At 42.5% G+C, this 16346-nt stretch overlaps 1 protein-coding gene across 2 annotated transcripts in view; it reads left to right on the forward strand.

Moving 5' to 3' along the window:
• Nucleotides 1–5325, forward strand: part of FBN2 (fibrillin 2) — a 122787-nt gene extending 117462 nt beyond the window's left edge. The window contains exons 62-65 of one of the 2 annotated variants that reach the window (XM_054282306.1): nt 1995–2114; nt 2697–2928; nt 3547–3703; nt 4945–5325. In XM_054282306.1, coding sequence (XP_054138281.1) covers nt 1995–2114; nt 2697–2928; nt 3547–3703; nt 4945–5325 — 890 coding nt within the window. The remainder of the gene's footprint in view (nt 1–1994; nt 2115–2696; nt 2929–3546; nt 3704–4944) is intronic. The other variant, XM_054282314.1, reaches the window with a different exon arrangement.
• The last annotated feature ends 11021 nt before the right edge of the window (nt 5326–16346 follow it).

Raw genomic sequence — 16346 nt, forward strand, 5'->3', positions numbered from 1 at the left:
AGTATTAGCCTGATGGTAAGTATAACAAAAGCATATGCAAGAATGTACTGCCTCAAGTAACTTTTACAGAAATTAGGATAAAAAGGTGACTGTATAGTTGAACTCCTAAACAGTTGCTTTCAGCTTCACATAGGTTTATGCATCTAAAAGTGTAGTAGTTGTGGGGCTTTTTTACATTTATGTCTTCATATGTCTAAAGAGAATCTCTCTACAATTTTCATTTTGGCTAATTCTAATTAGATTAGATTCTAAATTCTGTATTGAACTCTTCTACCACAGAGTTACAATCTGAGAAGGCCAATTCACTGCATTCAGAAAGATAATTATTACAGTTAAAATGCAGGTTATATTGATGAGCTTTATCTCTCTCTGTTGGCCCAAGGGGAAGCCTCAGTCATGAAATCTCTATTTGAGAGCTCCAGACTTCTCAGTGGGCCTCAGGTATTGAGCAAAGAGGAAAATAAAAGGCAGTACAGGGCCACCTGGCTGCTGAGAATTAAAAATGCAAGAGCCTGCATGAAGAAATTTATGGTCTCTCAAAATACCAACAACTCTGATAGAGCATTTAAAACAGGAATTGATATTTAGAGCCTGTTTCTAGAACAGCAGTGCAGAATATATGCAGCTGTAAGTTTTACTAAGATTTATCTCCTGTCAGTTTACTTTGTTCTCATAAAGTGCATATGTCCTGGTGTCCTATAAAACAAAGATTTTTTTTTCTACTTGACTTGCATACTTTAAAAATTAGGTTGCTTACAATCTACTTTTTTTCCTATGGCAGATACAATGTAAGATGTCTGAAGTTTTAGAATTTGAAGGGTGGGATGGTTGTGGCTGACACCTTTTATTTAACACTTGTCTTAGAGACTTTTTATGTGGCTTTTTATTTTCAGTTGCAAAGACATCAAAATTTGACATTGAAACACTAAAATATATCTCAGGAAATGGAAAGCTTATCCCTAAGTGATTGGTTTAAAACTGAAATTACAAAACCTCTCAAATTGTAAGCGTTATGCTAAAGCAGCAACATGGGATTGTTGGGAGTAGTGTTTATTCTCCAAAATTGAGTACCGAAAAGGCTCAAGAGCTAAAATCAGATTATTGATGGAAAGAACTGGACATTAGTCGACTTCCAGCCTTTCCAAAAGAAAAACTTTCATGGTCCGTCTATCTTATCTCAGTGCTCCTCGGTCATAAATCATAGAACCACAAAATGGCTGGAATTGGAAGGGACCCCAAAGCCCATCCAGTGCCACCATGGCAGGGACACCTCCCACTGTCCCAGTGTCCAGCCTGGCCTCGGGCAGTGCCAGGGATGCAGGGGCAGCCCCAGCTGCTCCGGGCACCCTGTGCCAGGGCCTGCCCGCCCTGCCAGGGAACAATTCCTCATTGCCAAGATCCCGGCCAGCCCTGCCCTCTGGCACCGGGAGCCGTTCCCCGGCCGCCGTCCCCGCGGCCCTCGGCAATCGTCCGTGTCCGTCTTTGCCGCGGCCCCTCCGGGCCCCGCGAGGCCGCCCCGAGCTCAGGCCAAAGCTTCTGGTGCCCAGGTGAGCGACGGCGGCCGCGGCAGCCTTTGGTGCCGGCAGAGCCGCTCCATCCCTGTGCCCGTGCCGGAGCCTCCTCTGGCCCGGCTGCAGCAGCTGCAGCTCCTTGCTGGGCCGGGCCGGGGCTGGGGCAGCTCTGCAGGTGGGCTCTGCCTGAGGGGCAGAGGGGCAGAATGGCCCCTGCCCTGCTGCCCCCGCTGGGCTGCGCCCGGCACGGGGCTCTGGGCTCTGGGCTCAGCACGGGGCTCTGGGCTCTGGGCTCTGGGCCCGGCACGGGGCTTTGGGGTTCCGGCCCAGCACAGAGCTTTGGGCTCTGGTCTCAGCTCAGCACAGATTTGGCTTCTTGGGCTGCCGGACCACATGACTAGGTCATAACAAACTTCTGATCCAGGCGTGTTTGGCAGAGGGAGTAACCCTGTGTCATGCTCTGCTTCCCTCCTGAACACACAGATGTGGACGAATGTGATGGAAACCACAGGTGCCAGCATGGCTGTGAGAACATCCTGGGTGGATACAGATGTGGGTGCCCACAAGGATTTATCCAGCACTACCAGTGGAACCAGTGTGTTGGTAAGGAAACAAACAGCACAGAATTTAAACAGCAAATGTGTCATAGTGGTTTGTTTGTTTGTTTGTTTGTTTGTTTATTTGTTTACTTATCGGGACAACACCAAGCAAGGGCAAGAATGAGCAGAACTAGGAGTGTTCAACAAAAATCTTTTTATCTGTCTCCCACTCTTTCAATACACGTACTGCAGGCAAGAATGGCAAAGCATTCACTAGCGGCCTTGGTGAGGAAAACTGAGCTGAGGAAAACTTTGTGAGGAAAACCTACAGGTTTTAGAGAAATACCCTTGGTGAGAGAAATAAAATAACTGTGATTCCAGCTACCAAAACAACTTTCCATACCACAACATTCCTTTTTTTTTTCAAGTCACGCTGACTGGAGATGTCATCTTTGCTATGTTTTAACACCCACAAGTGAAGATGATACTCCTTTTGTCTTTCAGAAACCAAGTGTCCATGGGATGATGAGGTCAGGGATGCAGCAGAGCCCTGGGACTTGCAGATGTTCTGATTTCTTAGTTGCATCATGCTGACCTGTTGTCTCTCAGACTAGAAAACACCAACATTTTTGTGTTTGCTTGCCAGATGAAAACGAATGCTCCAATCCTCACATGTGTGGCTCTGCTTCTTGCTACAACACCCTGGGGAGTTACAGGTGTGTGTGCCCATCGGGGTTCTCCTATGACCAGTTCTCCCATGCCTGCCATGATGTGAATGAGTGCTCCTCTGCCAAGAACCCCTGCAATTATGGCTGCTCCAACACCGAGGGCGGTTATCTCTGTGGCTGCCCGCCTGGCTATTACAGAGTTGGACAGGGGTGAGTTTCTCCACACAGCTTTTCACCAAAGACACATTCAGAAGGTGCAGATGTGCAAATTAAGGACAAGCTGCTAAGCCCTTTCTAGTTTCAGGCTAAATATCCAGGAACTAGGAAAAAAAAAAAAAATATCTGTACATGCAACACGACATTAATTTTAAATGTAGCATATAAATAACGTTAAACAAGTTCTGCTTTCTCCCCCAGTATCAGCACATGAACTCCTTCACAGACCTTCTGAGTGGGGATTGACGATGCATAAGGATAGGTACTATGTGTACTGAGATAATTAAGGGGTTTAAGTATCACTGATCAATCCAGAACATTAAACACAAATTAACATTGTTCTGGTACAGGGCAGGCTGGCTTTGTTTGGTTTCTCTGTAGAACTTTTCTCTGTAAATGAAAATTAGATCAGGCTAAAAGCCTTCAGCCAGCATTTGCATTTCCCTCTGTAAACCACTCTAGTGTGAGGGAAATTATTGCATAGCCCTCCTGCTGGGGATAGGGCAAGGAAGGGGATGCAGACACTGTGGCACAGATTACCCACACTCCATTAAGCAGGGACAGCTCATAAAACTGCAAGGAGTGACTAAAACACACATTTTCATTCCACAGACACTGTGTCTCAGGGATGGGATTTAACAAAGGCCAGTACCTGCCACTGGATGGAGATGCTGATGGAGAGAATGCTTTGTCCCCTGAAGTGTGTTATGAGTGCAAAATCAATGGCTACTCCAAAAAAGACAGCAGGAGGAAGAGAAGTGCTAACACTGTATGTACCAGGATAAAAAACCACTGTAATGTTTCTCGAGGTATTTTCAGAGATATGACACTAGTAGTAAATAGGGGAAATCTTTTAAACAGGTCACCTTCAAAAATCTCTTTTCTCCCCCTGCCTCACCTAGGTCCTGCTTGCAGTAATAATTTGACAATAAGACACACATCAAGAGTTGTGGAAGGATGAAGTTTTTGAAGCTTGCAAAGATTCCTTTGTAGTGTGAGATGTGATCTAGTTCCTCAGAGTACATTCAGGGGAATAATTCTCCTTTAATTACAGAGACCTGGGGAATTTGACATGTCTCCGGCATGTTCTGCTGCCAGGAGGAGGTTGGACACATTTATAGTCTGGGGCAGCTAAACAGATATTGCAAAAGATCATTTTAGTCTTGGTGTCTGTTCACAGTTGCTCATAGAGGTGGGGGATTAGACCTGGCTGATGGAAGTCAAATATTCACAGAATTGATGAAGTTTTATTTAGAGAATTACACATTTAATTTTTTTTGTGCTGCATTTTGTGGGCTTATAAAGGTAAGTTACAGGAAATCATATCTAGTTTGTAATTGTTACATCTTGTTATTACAATTTTTAAATAACAATAACCTTCTCAGTTTCTAGAACTCTCTAGCCAGTAAAAGTGACAACCATAAATTATGCGAAAAAAGAAACATTTTTTAGTCACTACATCTTCTATGGGGTTCAAGTATTTAAAGCACTGTATTGCTTGCTTCTGTCCTAAAATTTTGCTTATTTTCACTATGCTTTTTTAGTTGCTTTACATAGTGTTGCAGTATGGAATTTTCAGTGAAGGTGTCAGGGAATTTCCATGCAGTGTTGTGAAATGCATTTCTCTATTATTTCTGTTGGTCATAAGAACATTACATTGTGTGTAAACACAGTGAACAGGTTTCTCCTTTGGTGGTGCATCCTCCCCTATCCCTTTCCAGACTGCAATGCAATCTGAGAAATCCTCATCTTGCCTCGGCCTTGCAAATTAAATCTGACTTTTGCTGATACTCTGATAGTTTGTTGGGTGATCTCAAACACTTGCTCATAACACTCCTTTACATGGCCTCTTTGCAAGCATGATGTTAAACAAGTTCTCAAAATCATCTGAAATCAGAGCCTTCAGAGGCTCTGCAAGGCCTGCTTGAGGCCTTTAGGCTTTACAGGCCATGTCGCAGGGAATGGAGGCAGGAGCTGTTTAATTATCCTTGCAATTCCTGCTCTAAACAGTCTTCCCTCCTGCAGCAGGGGCAGGTGAGCTGGGGGAGCCTGGACACGGAGAGTCCCCTGAAGGTGCGGGTGGCCATGTCCAGGCTGGGCAGCCAGGAGCCCATCCTGGAGCTGCTGCCGGCCCTCAGGCACCGCACGCGCTACGCCATCGCCCGCGGCAACGGGCGCGGAACCTTCCGGATGCTCCTGAGGGACGGCGCCAGCCGCCTGCATGCCGTCAGGGGCAGGGCAGCACCCGGGCTGCACGCCCTGGACATCACCAGCGTGGCCCTGCCCAAGGAGAGGGAGATGGAGCAGCTGGAGAGCGGCCATGAGGATGGCGGCCTGCAAGGGGAGAAGGGAGAGGCCCTCAGGCTGAGGCTGTGGGTGCGCCTCTATTAGCCGTGGTGCTGTTCTTCAGCCACTTCTTTTTGTGTCTACACACCCCAGAACATATTTCAAAGCAAATCTGCTTTGGAAAAATGTATTTTGGGGGAGGAGGGCAGAGGGGAAGAGCCCTTCCTTTCCATCCTGCCAAGACTGCAGAACTGCCCTTTCAGGAGGGCGACTTAAAAAACTCTGCCACTGCCAAAACTTCTATTTACAAGGGCAAATCATGGTTACTGTATCCTTTATATAACCTCGATTTAAAATATATTTAAAAAGCTAAAGTTCAAGAAGTCATCCCATGGCACTAAATGGCACAAATACGTGAGCTAATTTTTTTTTTTTTTTTACCTGTTAGCAGTCTGTAACACTTTGGGGTATTTTGCTATAATTCCTAATGAAAAAAAATTATAAAAGTTTATTTATTTTTAATGCAGTAATATATGGAGAAAATAGCAAATTATGTAAACAAAAAGGGAAACTTGCTTGTTTTTCTGTAGTTTTATAAATTTGAGGTATAACATTTTAGGGGTACTTTTGTAATCAAGGAAAAAAGAAGTAGATTTGAAAGGTGTTTTCTTTTTTTACTTGGACCAGCATCCAAACAGTAGATAAGTAATTCCGAAATATGTCAGAGCTGAAAGATCAGTGTAGTAGGATATCCTGAACTGGGAGATTGTAAACTGTTCACGTGGTAGGATATACTAAAGTTCTCTTGCAGATGAGAACTGGGAAAAAAAGGGGGGGAAAAAGTCATAGAAGACGCGTATCAGAATATAAGTCTGTGCAGAGATCGTATTTCACAGCAGCTCAATGGGTTTGTGTCCTATATCACCCATAAATGGTGGAGGAGGCACAAGCCCTGTAGCAAAATACCTGGACTGTTTTTTAATCCCCTTGAAGCTGCAGAACCAAACTGTGCTGCCCTTCCCTCAGTGACCTCATGAGCCAAGACAGGCAGCCACTCCTCATGCTCTCAGAAAGGGTGCTCCACAAACTGGCATTAATTCCTGCAGGCAGCTGAAGAAAATGTCTCTCAGAAGAGAATGCTTCACCCTGTTTGGTGCTGGCTCGAAACCAGGCTGCATTTCCTGAGCCCTGAGTGCTGTGTCAGGACTGCCACACCTGCAAACTCAGTTATTGCAGAGCAGGTGAGGAAAGTTATGTATTTGAAGTTTCGTTTGCTAGAGATCTCATTAATGCTGTAGTTATACACGCCTCATTTTATCATAGCTTGTTCTGTAAGAAAGATGATGGTACAATGACTTGAGTTTTAGTTTAGTGATTTTTTTTTTCTTTTTACATTTTGTACTGTATTGTGTTAATTGTATGTCTCAGTGGTGCTTTCTGTGGCAGCTGGTGCCTGTCACTGGCCATGCAACAGAATCTCACGTGTGAAAATAGCCAAAGCACATCCAGGATTATTCCAGTTGCATGTAGGTGCTGACCAAAGACTTTATACTAAGTTAAACTCAGTGATTTTTCTTCTCTTTTGTTGAGTTTGGGGATTTTGAAAAGAGATGTTTTAAGAAAAAAAGCTTTCTCTTGAACATTTGTATCAGTAAGACAACACTTTTCTTGCAATAAAGCTTATTTTGGATTTTTTTTTTTTGGTCCTTTTTTCTATTCAGAGTCAAACTGGTGATTGATTTAAAGCAATAGCCAATACTAAAGTCTGGAATCACATTATTTGACATTGCTTTCAGATATGGTTGCGCAAGTTTCAAAGGATTCAGAGCTGTTTCTGGGTGAAGTAACTGACATTACAGAAATAAAGAGACCTCTAGGGGTCTGATAAATACATACAGCACTGGCTTAAAGGCTGAGCAACTGCAATAGGTGGTTTAGAAAAAGGCTTCTCTTGTTACAAATGGGAATTTTCCAGGAAACCCTGCGGGAAAAGCCATCAGAGTTGCACACAGCAGAGCATTTTGTCCTTTTTTGTCAGACTCTCAGGAGAGAAAGTAACAGCAGCACTCACCCATGACTTCTCTGAGGCTACAAATTCTGGAGGATTTTCTTGTAGCTTTTTTTTTTAAAGAAACCATCATCAGATCATTTCACCTGCATTACCTAATCACACAGTAAGTACAAGGTACAAAAAAAGTGTTACGTCTTTTCTAGAAAGGCAGCATTACCACCAGAATTGGCAAATTCCACAAGGATAAGTCACTTCAGCTTCAAATCCAGATGAAAAAATAACTACAACTAAAAGAAAAAAATAATCCCAAGGAAGAAGTCCAAAACCTCTTTGCCATCCAGCCTGTCACAGTATATATTTCTATACCCTTTTTTCAAAATTCTACCTTTTTACAGCTTCTAATATTTTAAAGAGAAATCTGACTGGATGTGCACAGCCATGGTGTCCCAGGAAGCTACAGAGCCCCCACATCTTTTCTTTAAAAGTAAAATGAAAATCTTGCTATTTAAGAGAGCCTCCAGTATCTCATGGCAACTCCAACCAAGATTTTAGGGACTCTCTGTAAGACCTAAGGCAGACCTAAGACCTATTTGTAAGACCTTGGCCTAGGCAGCAGGGACTTTAATTATAATTGTCCAATCTGTGTAGTACAGACACAGGTTTGATTAAACTCAATACGGCCAAAATCTCACTGCCCCGGCTCTGCTTCTTAATTCTTACCACGTGTAACAAACTAAGATTACACACCTAAACCAAACTGAAGCTGCAGAGCAGGCACGCCTTAAATCCAAGAAGAGGGCTGGGTTTATGAACTCCACTCTGTGGAGGTGGATATTCGCACTTCATAAAACAGGCGGGTGTCACTGTGATACTTTATGAAAATCCCCTCACCAGGAGTTCTCCTCCTGAGGAGCTGGGAAGCTTCAGCTTCTCCCTGTTTGGCTTCTCTGGAATGTGATTTGGAGAGGTGTTTATCCAGCATGTGAATTGGTTTTAATTAATGGCCAATCACAGACCAACTGTGTCAGGACTCTGGTCAGTCACAGGGTTTTAATATTAATTCTTGTCCAATCCTTCTGATGTCTCCTTTCTCTTTCTTTAGTATAGTTTTAGTATATAATTTCATATAATATAATATATTATATGAAATTATATACTATTTTATATTCTATATATATTTCATACTATTATATGAAATTATATACTATTATATTTAGTATATAATTTCATATAATATAATATATATAATATAACGTCATATATTAGATCATATATCATATCATATCATCTATCATATATCATATATTCATATATATCATATATCATATATCATATCATATCATGCAATAATAATTCAGCCTTCTGAGAACATGGATTCAAATCCTCATCTCTCAGCTCATCCTGGGGTGACAACACCCCAAGAGGAGGGAATCAAAACCTGAGAGGGAAGGACTACATTTCATAGCTGAGATGAAATCCTGGGTCCCTGTTGTGGCTGTTGGTAGGTTTGACACCAAATGGCTGTGTCAGAGCTAGGAAATGAGTTCTTTGGTGGAGGAGGTGGTTTCTCACACGTTCCAAGAAGCCAGCCCCATCTCAGCATGGGTGGTTGCAGAGGTGGCTGACCTATGTGTTTGGGCATGGGTTTAGCACGAGCTAAACCCTCCCAAGGCCTTCTCCCTGCCTGGGCTTGTCAAAAATGAGGTGGCTACCCAAATCCTGTGAAAATAGGAGGGAAAATACGACCCTCTCCAACACTGTCTTTCTTGTGTTAGCAAGTCAGGCTTGGCTTTATTCTTAGCCAGGGTTTGTGAGTGTGGTTGTCAGATTTTTCAGCCTCCACACTGAGCCTGATGCAGAGCTTTTCCACTCATTTATGCATTTCTTCCAAACACTGAAATTAGTGTTGGTTCCAAATGAAATAAATCTCTTCATTAATCAGTGCTCTTTCCTGTGGTGATTGATTTTTCACTCCTCATGCTCATTTGGCCCACACTTTCAGTCCTTTTGTCATCTTTTTCTCAGACAGGGAGTTACCAGCTTTCCAGGCCTTCATCTCCTCTCTATCTTCTGGTTACTCCAACATCGTTGAGGTGCCATGAATTTAGGATCCTGGATGTCCAATCTTCAGCTCCTTTTGGCTTTGTTTATTGAAGCTTGTCAGGGTTAGTTTTAGCAAAATTAAGTTTTCAGTGATTTAATGATTGAAGTAACAACAAGAGTCTGTGAAGAAACCTGACTGGTGCTGGCTAAAAGTGTTTTCTCTTTACAATTAATTAAAGCAATTAATTAATTAAAAGGTAGTTAGGAAAGTTACGGCATTTCAATTTCCACTCCAAAACCAGACCTCCAGACACAGAGAATGCCAGCAGGAGCTGCTCTTGGTGTGCCATCCCTTTGCTGCCTCAAAAAGTCCTTGTTACACAAGCAGGGGTGTTTTGGTACATTTTAAAATCCTGTGACTAACAATGTTTTTATTTGAAGTAAATATGCAATGCTTTTCTGCATTTTTGTCCTACTCTGGTATTTCTGTATTGCTCATGTACTTACAGAAATACTTGGTATTTTTCTGCTTCAGCCTCTAGCATTTCCTGAGCAATGTAGGCTCAAAAACCCCTGTCAGCTGCCCCTGAGATTCGACCCTGGGCAGGGTTACTAAGAAAAAAAAATTCAAAACCAAACCAACACAAATATGCACGTGGCTAGACAGACACCTCCTCTTCTCTGCAATGATGAGAACTGAGGAATTCCTGTCACCACTACACCTGAATTATGGGAATACTTGGAATTTTAGGTCAGATCACCAAGCTCACAGCTGAAAATGAGCGTGTGGTTTTGAATCCAAAGAATAAATACGCATTGAAGAAAACAGGATCTGATCTCCAGTTTATGTATTTAGCAAAAAGAATTCTTTATGTACCTAAGTGAGGGAAATACAAAGGCCTCTTGGCATTCTGGAAAATAATTTCCCTCTCTCCAGGCCTTGCTGCCCACACAGGATGGGGAGGGAGAATATCAAATAACCATCTGACCTAGCATTCAGATTAACATGCAGTTTTTTGGAAAAAACATTAGCTTTAAGGTAAAAATCAACATACAGAGCAACTGTAACACCCAAAGGCAAAAATTTCACCGTTGTTCTGTCTGTTCCAGAAAAATCATCCAGCAGAAGGCTGAAGGGAACTGACTAAGAACTTACCAGTTCAATAGAAACCCTGGAGAGTAGTTCACTCCCAAGGTTAAAAGGTAATGGAACTGTTTTCCCCAAACCATATCCCATTTCTGAAAACCACAAATGCGTAAAGATCAGAAATAAAAGCAGTTTTGGAGCATGTGAGGTTGACATTTGAGAAGAGCTGCTCCCACACGACACTGGCAGGCACAAATGGGTCTGAGTCAGGCGTAAGCACTTAACATCGACCAGGAAAAGTTGTGTGGTACAAATACAACACATCTGCTGTGTAATTGGGTAGCAACCTGAGATGGGAATTTTGTGCACACATTTTTACCTGCGTGTATGCACAGCCAGAGAGAAGCAATGTCAAAAAGCAGTCAGATCTGGTAATTCTGAGGCAAACTGGCAAAATCCAGCAGTTCCCCCTTCTTCCAGATGGGCTTTTTAACTTTTAACTTATTCTGGATTTCTTAAAACTAAGATTGGAATGTCTCCTGCTATTGAATCCAAGTTGCCCTCGCTCGCAGGCCCTAGTTTTAGGGATAATCACAATCTTCAGCTCTAGAATGAAGTCTGCAATCCCACACCATCTGATAACCACAGAATTCCTTTCCCCGCCTCGTCTAAATTACTCATAAATTATCCAGACACTAGCTTAACAATTTCTGTGTCACAGTTTTACATTTTGTACTGCAAAATGACAGCCAGCGCTTGCCTGGATGCCTTCTTCTCATGGCATTGTTTCTAACACACAGCTGGGAGACTGAAACCCCATAGTTAAGAATGGAGATTGAGCTTGAAATGCCTGTTGTTAAATCTATCAAGTGTCTCACAGAGCTTAGATAAGATACATTAAAACAAAACAAAAAAACCCCTAATTACAGTATTTTAAGGCCAAACTTACTGCTGAGATACCTCAGCTCCCTGTCCCTCAATCTTGATCAGTAAAATTGATCACCAGGCAGCTCTGCCAGCAGCACCCACACTTCTGAAAAGTGCAGTGTTTCTCCACAGGCCTCTGAAATTGGTAGAAAAATCCTTTTCTGAATCATTCATTGAATCCTTAGGCACAGCATTTCAGGCTTTTTTTTTTTTTTATTTCAGCGTGCCTGAAACTTAGTGAAATCCCCACATTGTATACTATTTCTGCATGGATTAAGATCAGGGTGATGGTCTCAAATAGCTGCCCTTGGACTAGAGCTGAGATCCACTGGGATGGCTCCTGGTGCAGCTCATCTATTAATATCACTCCATGGAAAATACCAAGTGTGCCAGACGTGCCACTGATTAAACAGATTGAAATTCCTCTTCTTTCCTATCACATGATACAAATAAATGCTGTTTCTAAGTGTTCCATCCAGCCCCAAAACAGCTGTTTTTTTGGCTAAACAGCAGCTGTCAGGGAACCCAAGATTCAAAGCCAAAATGGAAGCAGAAGATTTATTCTAAAATAAATTTTATTGTTACAAGCAACTTCTCAGCTGCTGACAACACAGATGTAGATTTTATAAAGACAGACACACACACACACACTCTTCAAATTATGAGAGTTTTTGGGGAAGATGGAGCTAATCACAGATTTTTTTTCCACAGAACATGGAAAATGTTACAGTCACAGTACCAGGTCTGCCTTCTCCATTGTCCAGACAACACTTTCCAAAATTAATAAAGTATAAATTTCTTCTGTACATGAGATGAAATCACTCTTCGTTGCCAAGTTCTTTGTCTCCAGACTAAATACTGAAAGTATTTATGTCTCATATAAATACTTTTGGTTTTTGTGAAATAACCACCACCTTCCTAGGAAAACTCCTTAGATTTTCTTTTGTTTAGTGTTGCTACTTAATTTTAAAAAAACACTTGTTTTCCTAATTTTTCCCTTTCAGCCATGCAGTACCGTACAAAGAACTGTGCACTCAGGTGTAGAATGCAGTCTGCACCAAACAAACTGGTTATGGTGGCAACCAAGAACAAATATGATAAAGTGACCCAGAGAAAAACCAAGATCTGCTAAAAATAAGAGGAAGTAGAATCTAGAGTATGGCCCACACAAGCTGTGAAAACCCCAGATTTTCAGTGATCAAATATCAAGCATTCCGTAACTAAATGGTTTATGTTGAAATAAAGGGAGAGGCAAAAAAAAAACCAGTGAGAAAAAAAAAGGAAAACCACTTTAAGACCTTCCACAGTACAAAGTGCTTTAAAAAATGGAATTTAGTATGCAGAGAAGGCATTCCTGCACCCTCCCCGTCCTGATGTGTCCTTACAGCGCTTTGGATGTTGCTCCAGAGCAGAGCTGGGAACCGCAGGATCTCATTCTCAAGGGTTCATCTTTGCCAGGTCCCTCCAACAGATCCTCTCACAGAAATTGTCACAGCTCTCAGCTCCTCAGCTGAGACCCGAGATGCCTCCAGCACTTCTGCAGGTGACTGTTCCTGTTCTGTTCCTTTCTGTTCTGGCAGGAGAGTTTGAGTGCCCCAGAACACACCTGAAATGTGTGTGCTCCCTCCCACAAGTGGGGAAAGTGGACAAATTTCTCCTACGTCTCTTAAGAAACAGGAATATTTCTGTTCCTTAAAACAAGAAGCCTCCTAGAAAACTGCAGCCTGTGCCCCAAAAACTGCTGGAAGGGGCTCACAAACAGCACCAGTTTCCTAAAGCTGTCAGACAATGTGGCCTGAGCAGCCTCACTTCTACTGAAACCATCATGAAAATCTGAGATCTTAGGCGGAGCATTGTTATTCCTCCGAGCTGCACACAGCACAGGCCAGTTCAAAAGGACTGTGCCGATATTGCAGAGAAGCCAGTGAAACCACACACACCTTTGCCTGCTTTTGTTTGGGTTTGGGAAGTACCTTCACTTAGGGACAGAAGGAACAAGCTGGTTTATGTATTTGATTTTTTTTTTCTTTACCAGAAACTATTAGTTATCCCACACGAATGTTTTGAAGTAGATTACAAAGAGTAATTTTAAAGCGTTATTTTAAAGAAATGACAAAAAAAAAATGTTAGGTGTTTCCCACTAAAAGAAAGAGAAATAGTAATAGTAGTAGTAGTAGTAGTAGTAGTAGTAATAATAATAATAATAAATTAAAATAGAAATTATTTATATATCTATATATAGAAAAATAGAAACAAATATATAAAAATATTAAAATATATAAATATATGCATCAGATTATTATTGTTATTATTATTATTATTATTATTATTATTATTATTATTATTATTATTATTATTATTGTTATTATTAAAAAACCAACAAACAAAAAACCCCCCAAAACCCCCACTCAAAGTTAAAAAAAAAAAGGATTTTATCCTTTAGGATGAAAGGAATTCCAAATCTACCACTAAGCTGTTTCCTGGCATAAAAGCTGCCATAGAATATGGTTAATTACTATCAGAACAATGACAAAACTACCAGGTCAGAGCTTACAGCCTTTTATTTCGAGACTGACTACATCCAGCCAAAGCTTCAGTAGGAGAGGATTGGTTTTATTACCACCCTTGTTTAATCCTGGGAGAAGTGAAAACTTCTTGACTGTGATGCATTTGGAGTGATGGCGCACGGGTGCATTTCCAAACCCACAAATTGATGCTGGAATGTTTTGTGTCCCGGGCAGGGTGCGTTTTCTGGAATGCCTGATGGGTCTGAGGGTTGGCCAACAGGATGGAAAAAGTGAGATCTGTGCTCTGGCTGGAGAGGGAATCGTAACCTTGCACTTCCAAGTCTCACTGAGAGTCAAACCTCATTTTTCTAGATCCATGCAAACATGGCAAGAGCATGAAAGCTACCCCCGAGCCCTGCAAGACAATGAAAATAAAAATACCATGAATCAAGAGCGCTCAGTAAGGTTTGCCATGCATTTGCCAAAGGCTGAACGTTTCCCTCGTAAATCCTGCCGTGCCTGAGTTACTGCTGTTAATGCTGGAAGGATACAGAAGGATTGTGATGAGAACAAAGACTCTCAACAGCGCCCCATAAAATGAAATCCGCGCGAGGTTAGCCAAACGTGGAAGGCCACGCCAGTGCGTGGTTAGCCCAGATTTCACCTGTTAATTCTGCAAAGAGCTGTCCTTGGTTGACTCTGCTCCCCTTGGCAGGCCCTGTGCTTTGGCCTGCCACGCTTTCCAGGTGCTTAAACTGCAAGCCTGACCTTTGTGCTGGCATTTCTGCACCTTACCAAGTGGTTTGGATTCAGTTTTTCTTCAGCACTGCTACCCATGAGGGAGGAGCTGCATTAAATCACCCCCAAGGGTTTACAAATTTTCTTTTTTGCACAGGTGTCCCACCCCTTACTTGATGTGCAATTATATTTAATGCTGCTGTAAATGTTGTTTTATGCAATTGGCAACAGCAGTGCAGTGGAGTTGTTCAGGAGTCCCCTGTAATTTGCAATGCTGTGGTGAAACCATCTGAATGAAAAAAAAAAAAGAGTAACCTCAGAGGGAGGATGTTTCAAGGCTAATCCCAGCTCTTTGATTTTCAGCCAGAGCCTGTGGAAATACTTTGCTCGTGGCTGACTCCATCTGCTTTTACACAGACAAATTTAATTGCAGAGATGTTCCAAGGTTTAGTAGCTGTAAAACTGTTCAACAAGGTGACACAGTTATTTTCAAGCTAAATTGACTTGAAAATGTGTCTCATGCTTCAGGATTCAGTTTCCTTCAGTACTTTGAACAGCCAGTAGTACCTGAATATTTCAGGATGACGCAAAGCAATTTCTTTTGCCCAGTTTTTTTGGTTTGGGGTTTTTTTTAAGAAGTTGGAAGTGGCAGACAGTTGTCATTTGTTACTTATGAAGTAAAAAGCCTTATTGGAATGTCATGGATCACTCTGGAACCAGATGGGACATGCCAGTGTGTTCTAACATCTCCTCTCCCTCTGCCTGCAGCATTTCTCCTTCTGCCCTCTCAGGTTAACACAGCTGGGAAGAGCCACTGAGAAAAGCAGAGTTGGTGAAAAGGATGTTTGAGCTCATCAGGCAGCTTCTGCTTGAAGGTTCCTGCATCTCTCAGGAGCAAAACCACAGCATTTTCCCCCACAGGACCTGGCAGAATTAATATTAAACACTTCCAATCCAGTCAAAATTATAAAAAAACAAAATACGTAAAACAATGTTAATATGCCGATATTTGTTGTTAATTCAAAGTACTAAGTTGTTTAAAGAATGAATCCAATGGCATAGGGCAGGAAGAGTGCATTTGGCAGAGCAGCTTCAGGCTGTACACGAAATGCTGAAAGGCAGCGGTGCCACCTGGTGATGGGATTTCAGCTGGGACTCCTAGAGACGGTACGGGAAGAGGATTTCCCTGGCTAAGAGCGATGCTGCATCAGCAGGAGTTTTATCATCCCTGCGGATGGATCTGCGGGGCTGCCGGGGACGCACCTGGACACGGAGCCTCACGCTGGAGTTTCCTTGGGCTGCAGCTCAGCAGGGTCCCCAGGTCCCAGGGAGAAGGATTGTGACAAAAATACCTCAGAGCCAGGGGCCACTGCCTTTAATTGCTGTCAGCAGGGGTGAGAGGGCTGTGAGGGCCACAGCACAGGCTGCTTTACTTTTATTTTTGCGTCACTGTCAGCAAGGCAGGGCAGGCTGACATTTCCCTGCAGGCCTTCGCCGTTTTCTCTCTGTAGATTGGCTCACTACTGAGAAATCTTTAGAGGAAGATGTGTTGAAAAGTTTAATTTAACACGGTCTGACAGTTTAAATCCTCAGGGATTCCCTTTCCCTGCTCCCTGTTGTGTTGTGAGCTGCAGTTAAAGCTGGCTGCGCAGGCAGGGTGCAGAGAGGGGATGGAAAGTCAATGTTGTCACAGACATCTTTTCATAAAAATCCTTTCTTTAGGATTTTTCTCCCTTCTGAGAAGCTGTGGCCTCAGCAATAAGATGTAAACAATGGTTATCTGCTGCTGTGGAATGCAGCACGTGGATCCGTG

Source organism: Melozone crissalis, unplaced genomic scaffold (genome assembly GCF_028551555.1).
Source record: "Melozone crissalis strain CALT ecotype California unplaced genomic scaffold, PUWL_Pcris_2 ptg000005l_1, whole genome shotgun sequence".
Classification (NCBI taxonomy): domain Eukaryota; kingdom Metazoa; phylum Chordata; class Aves; order Passeriformes; family Passerellidae; genus Melozone; species Melozone crissalis.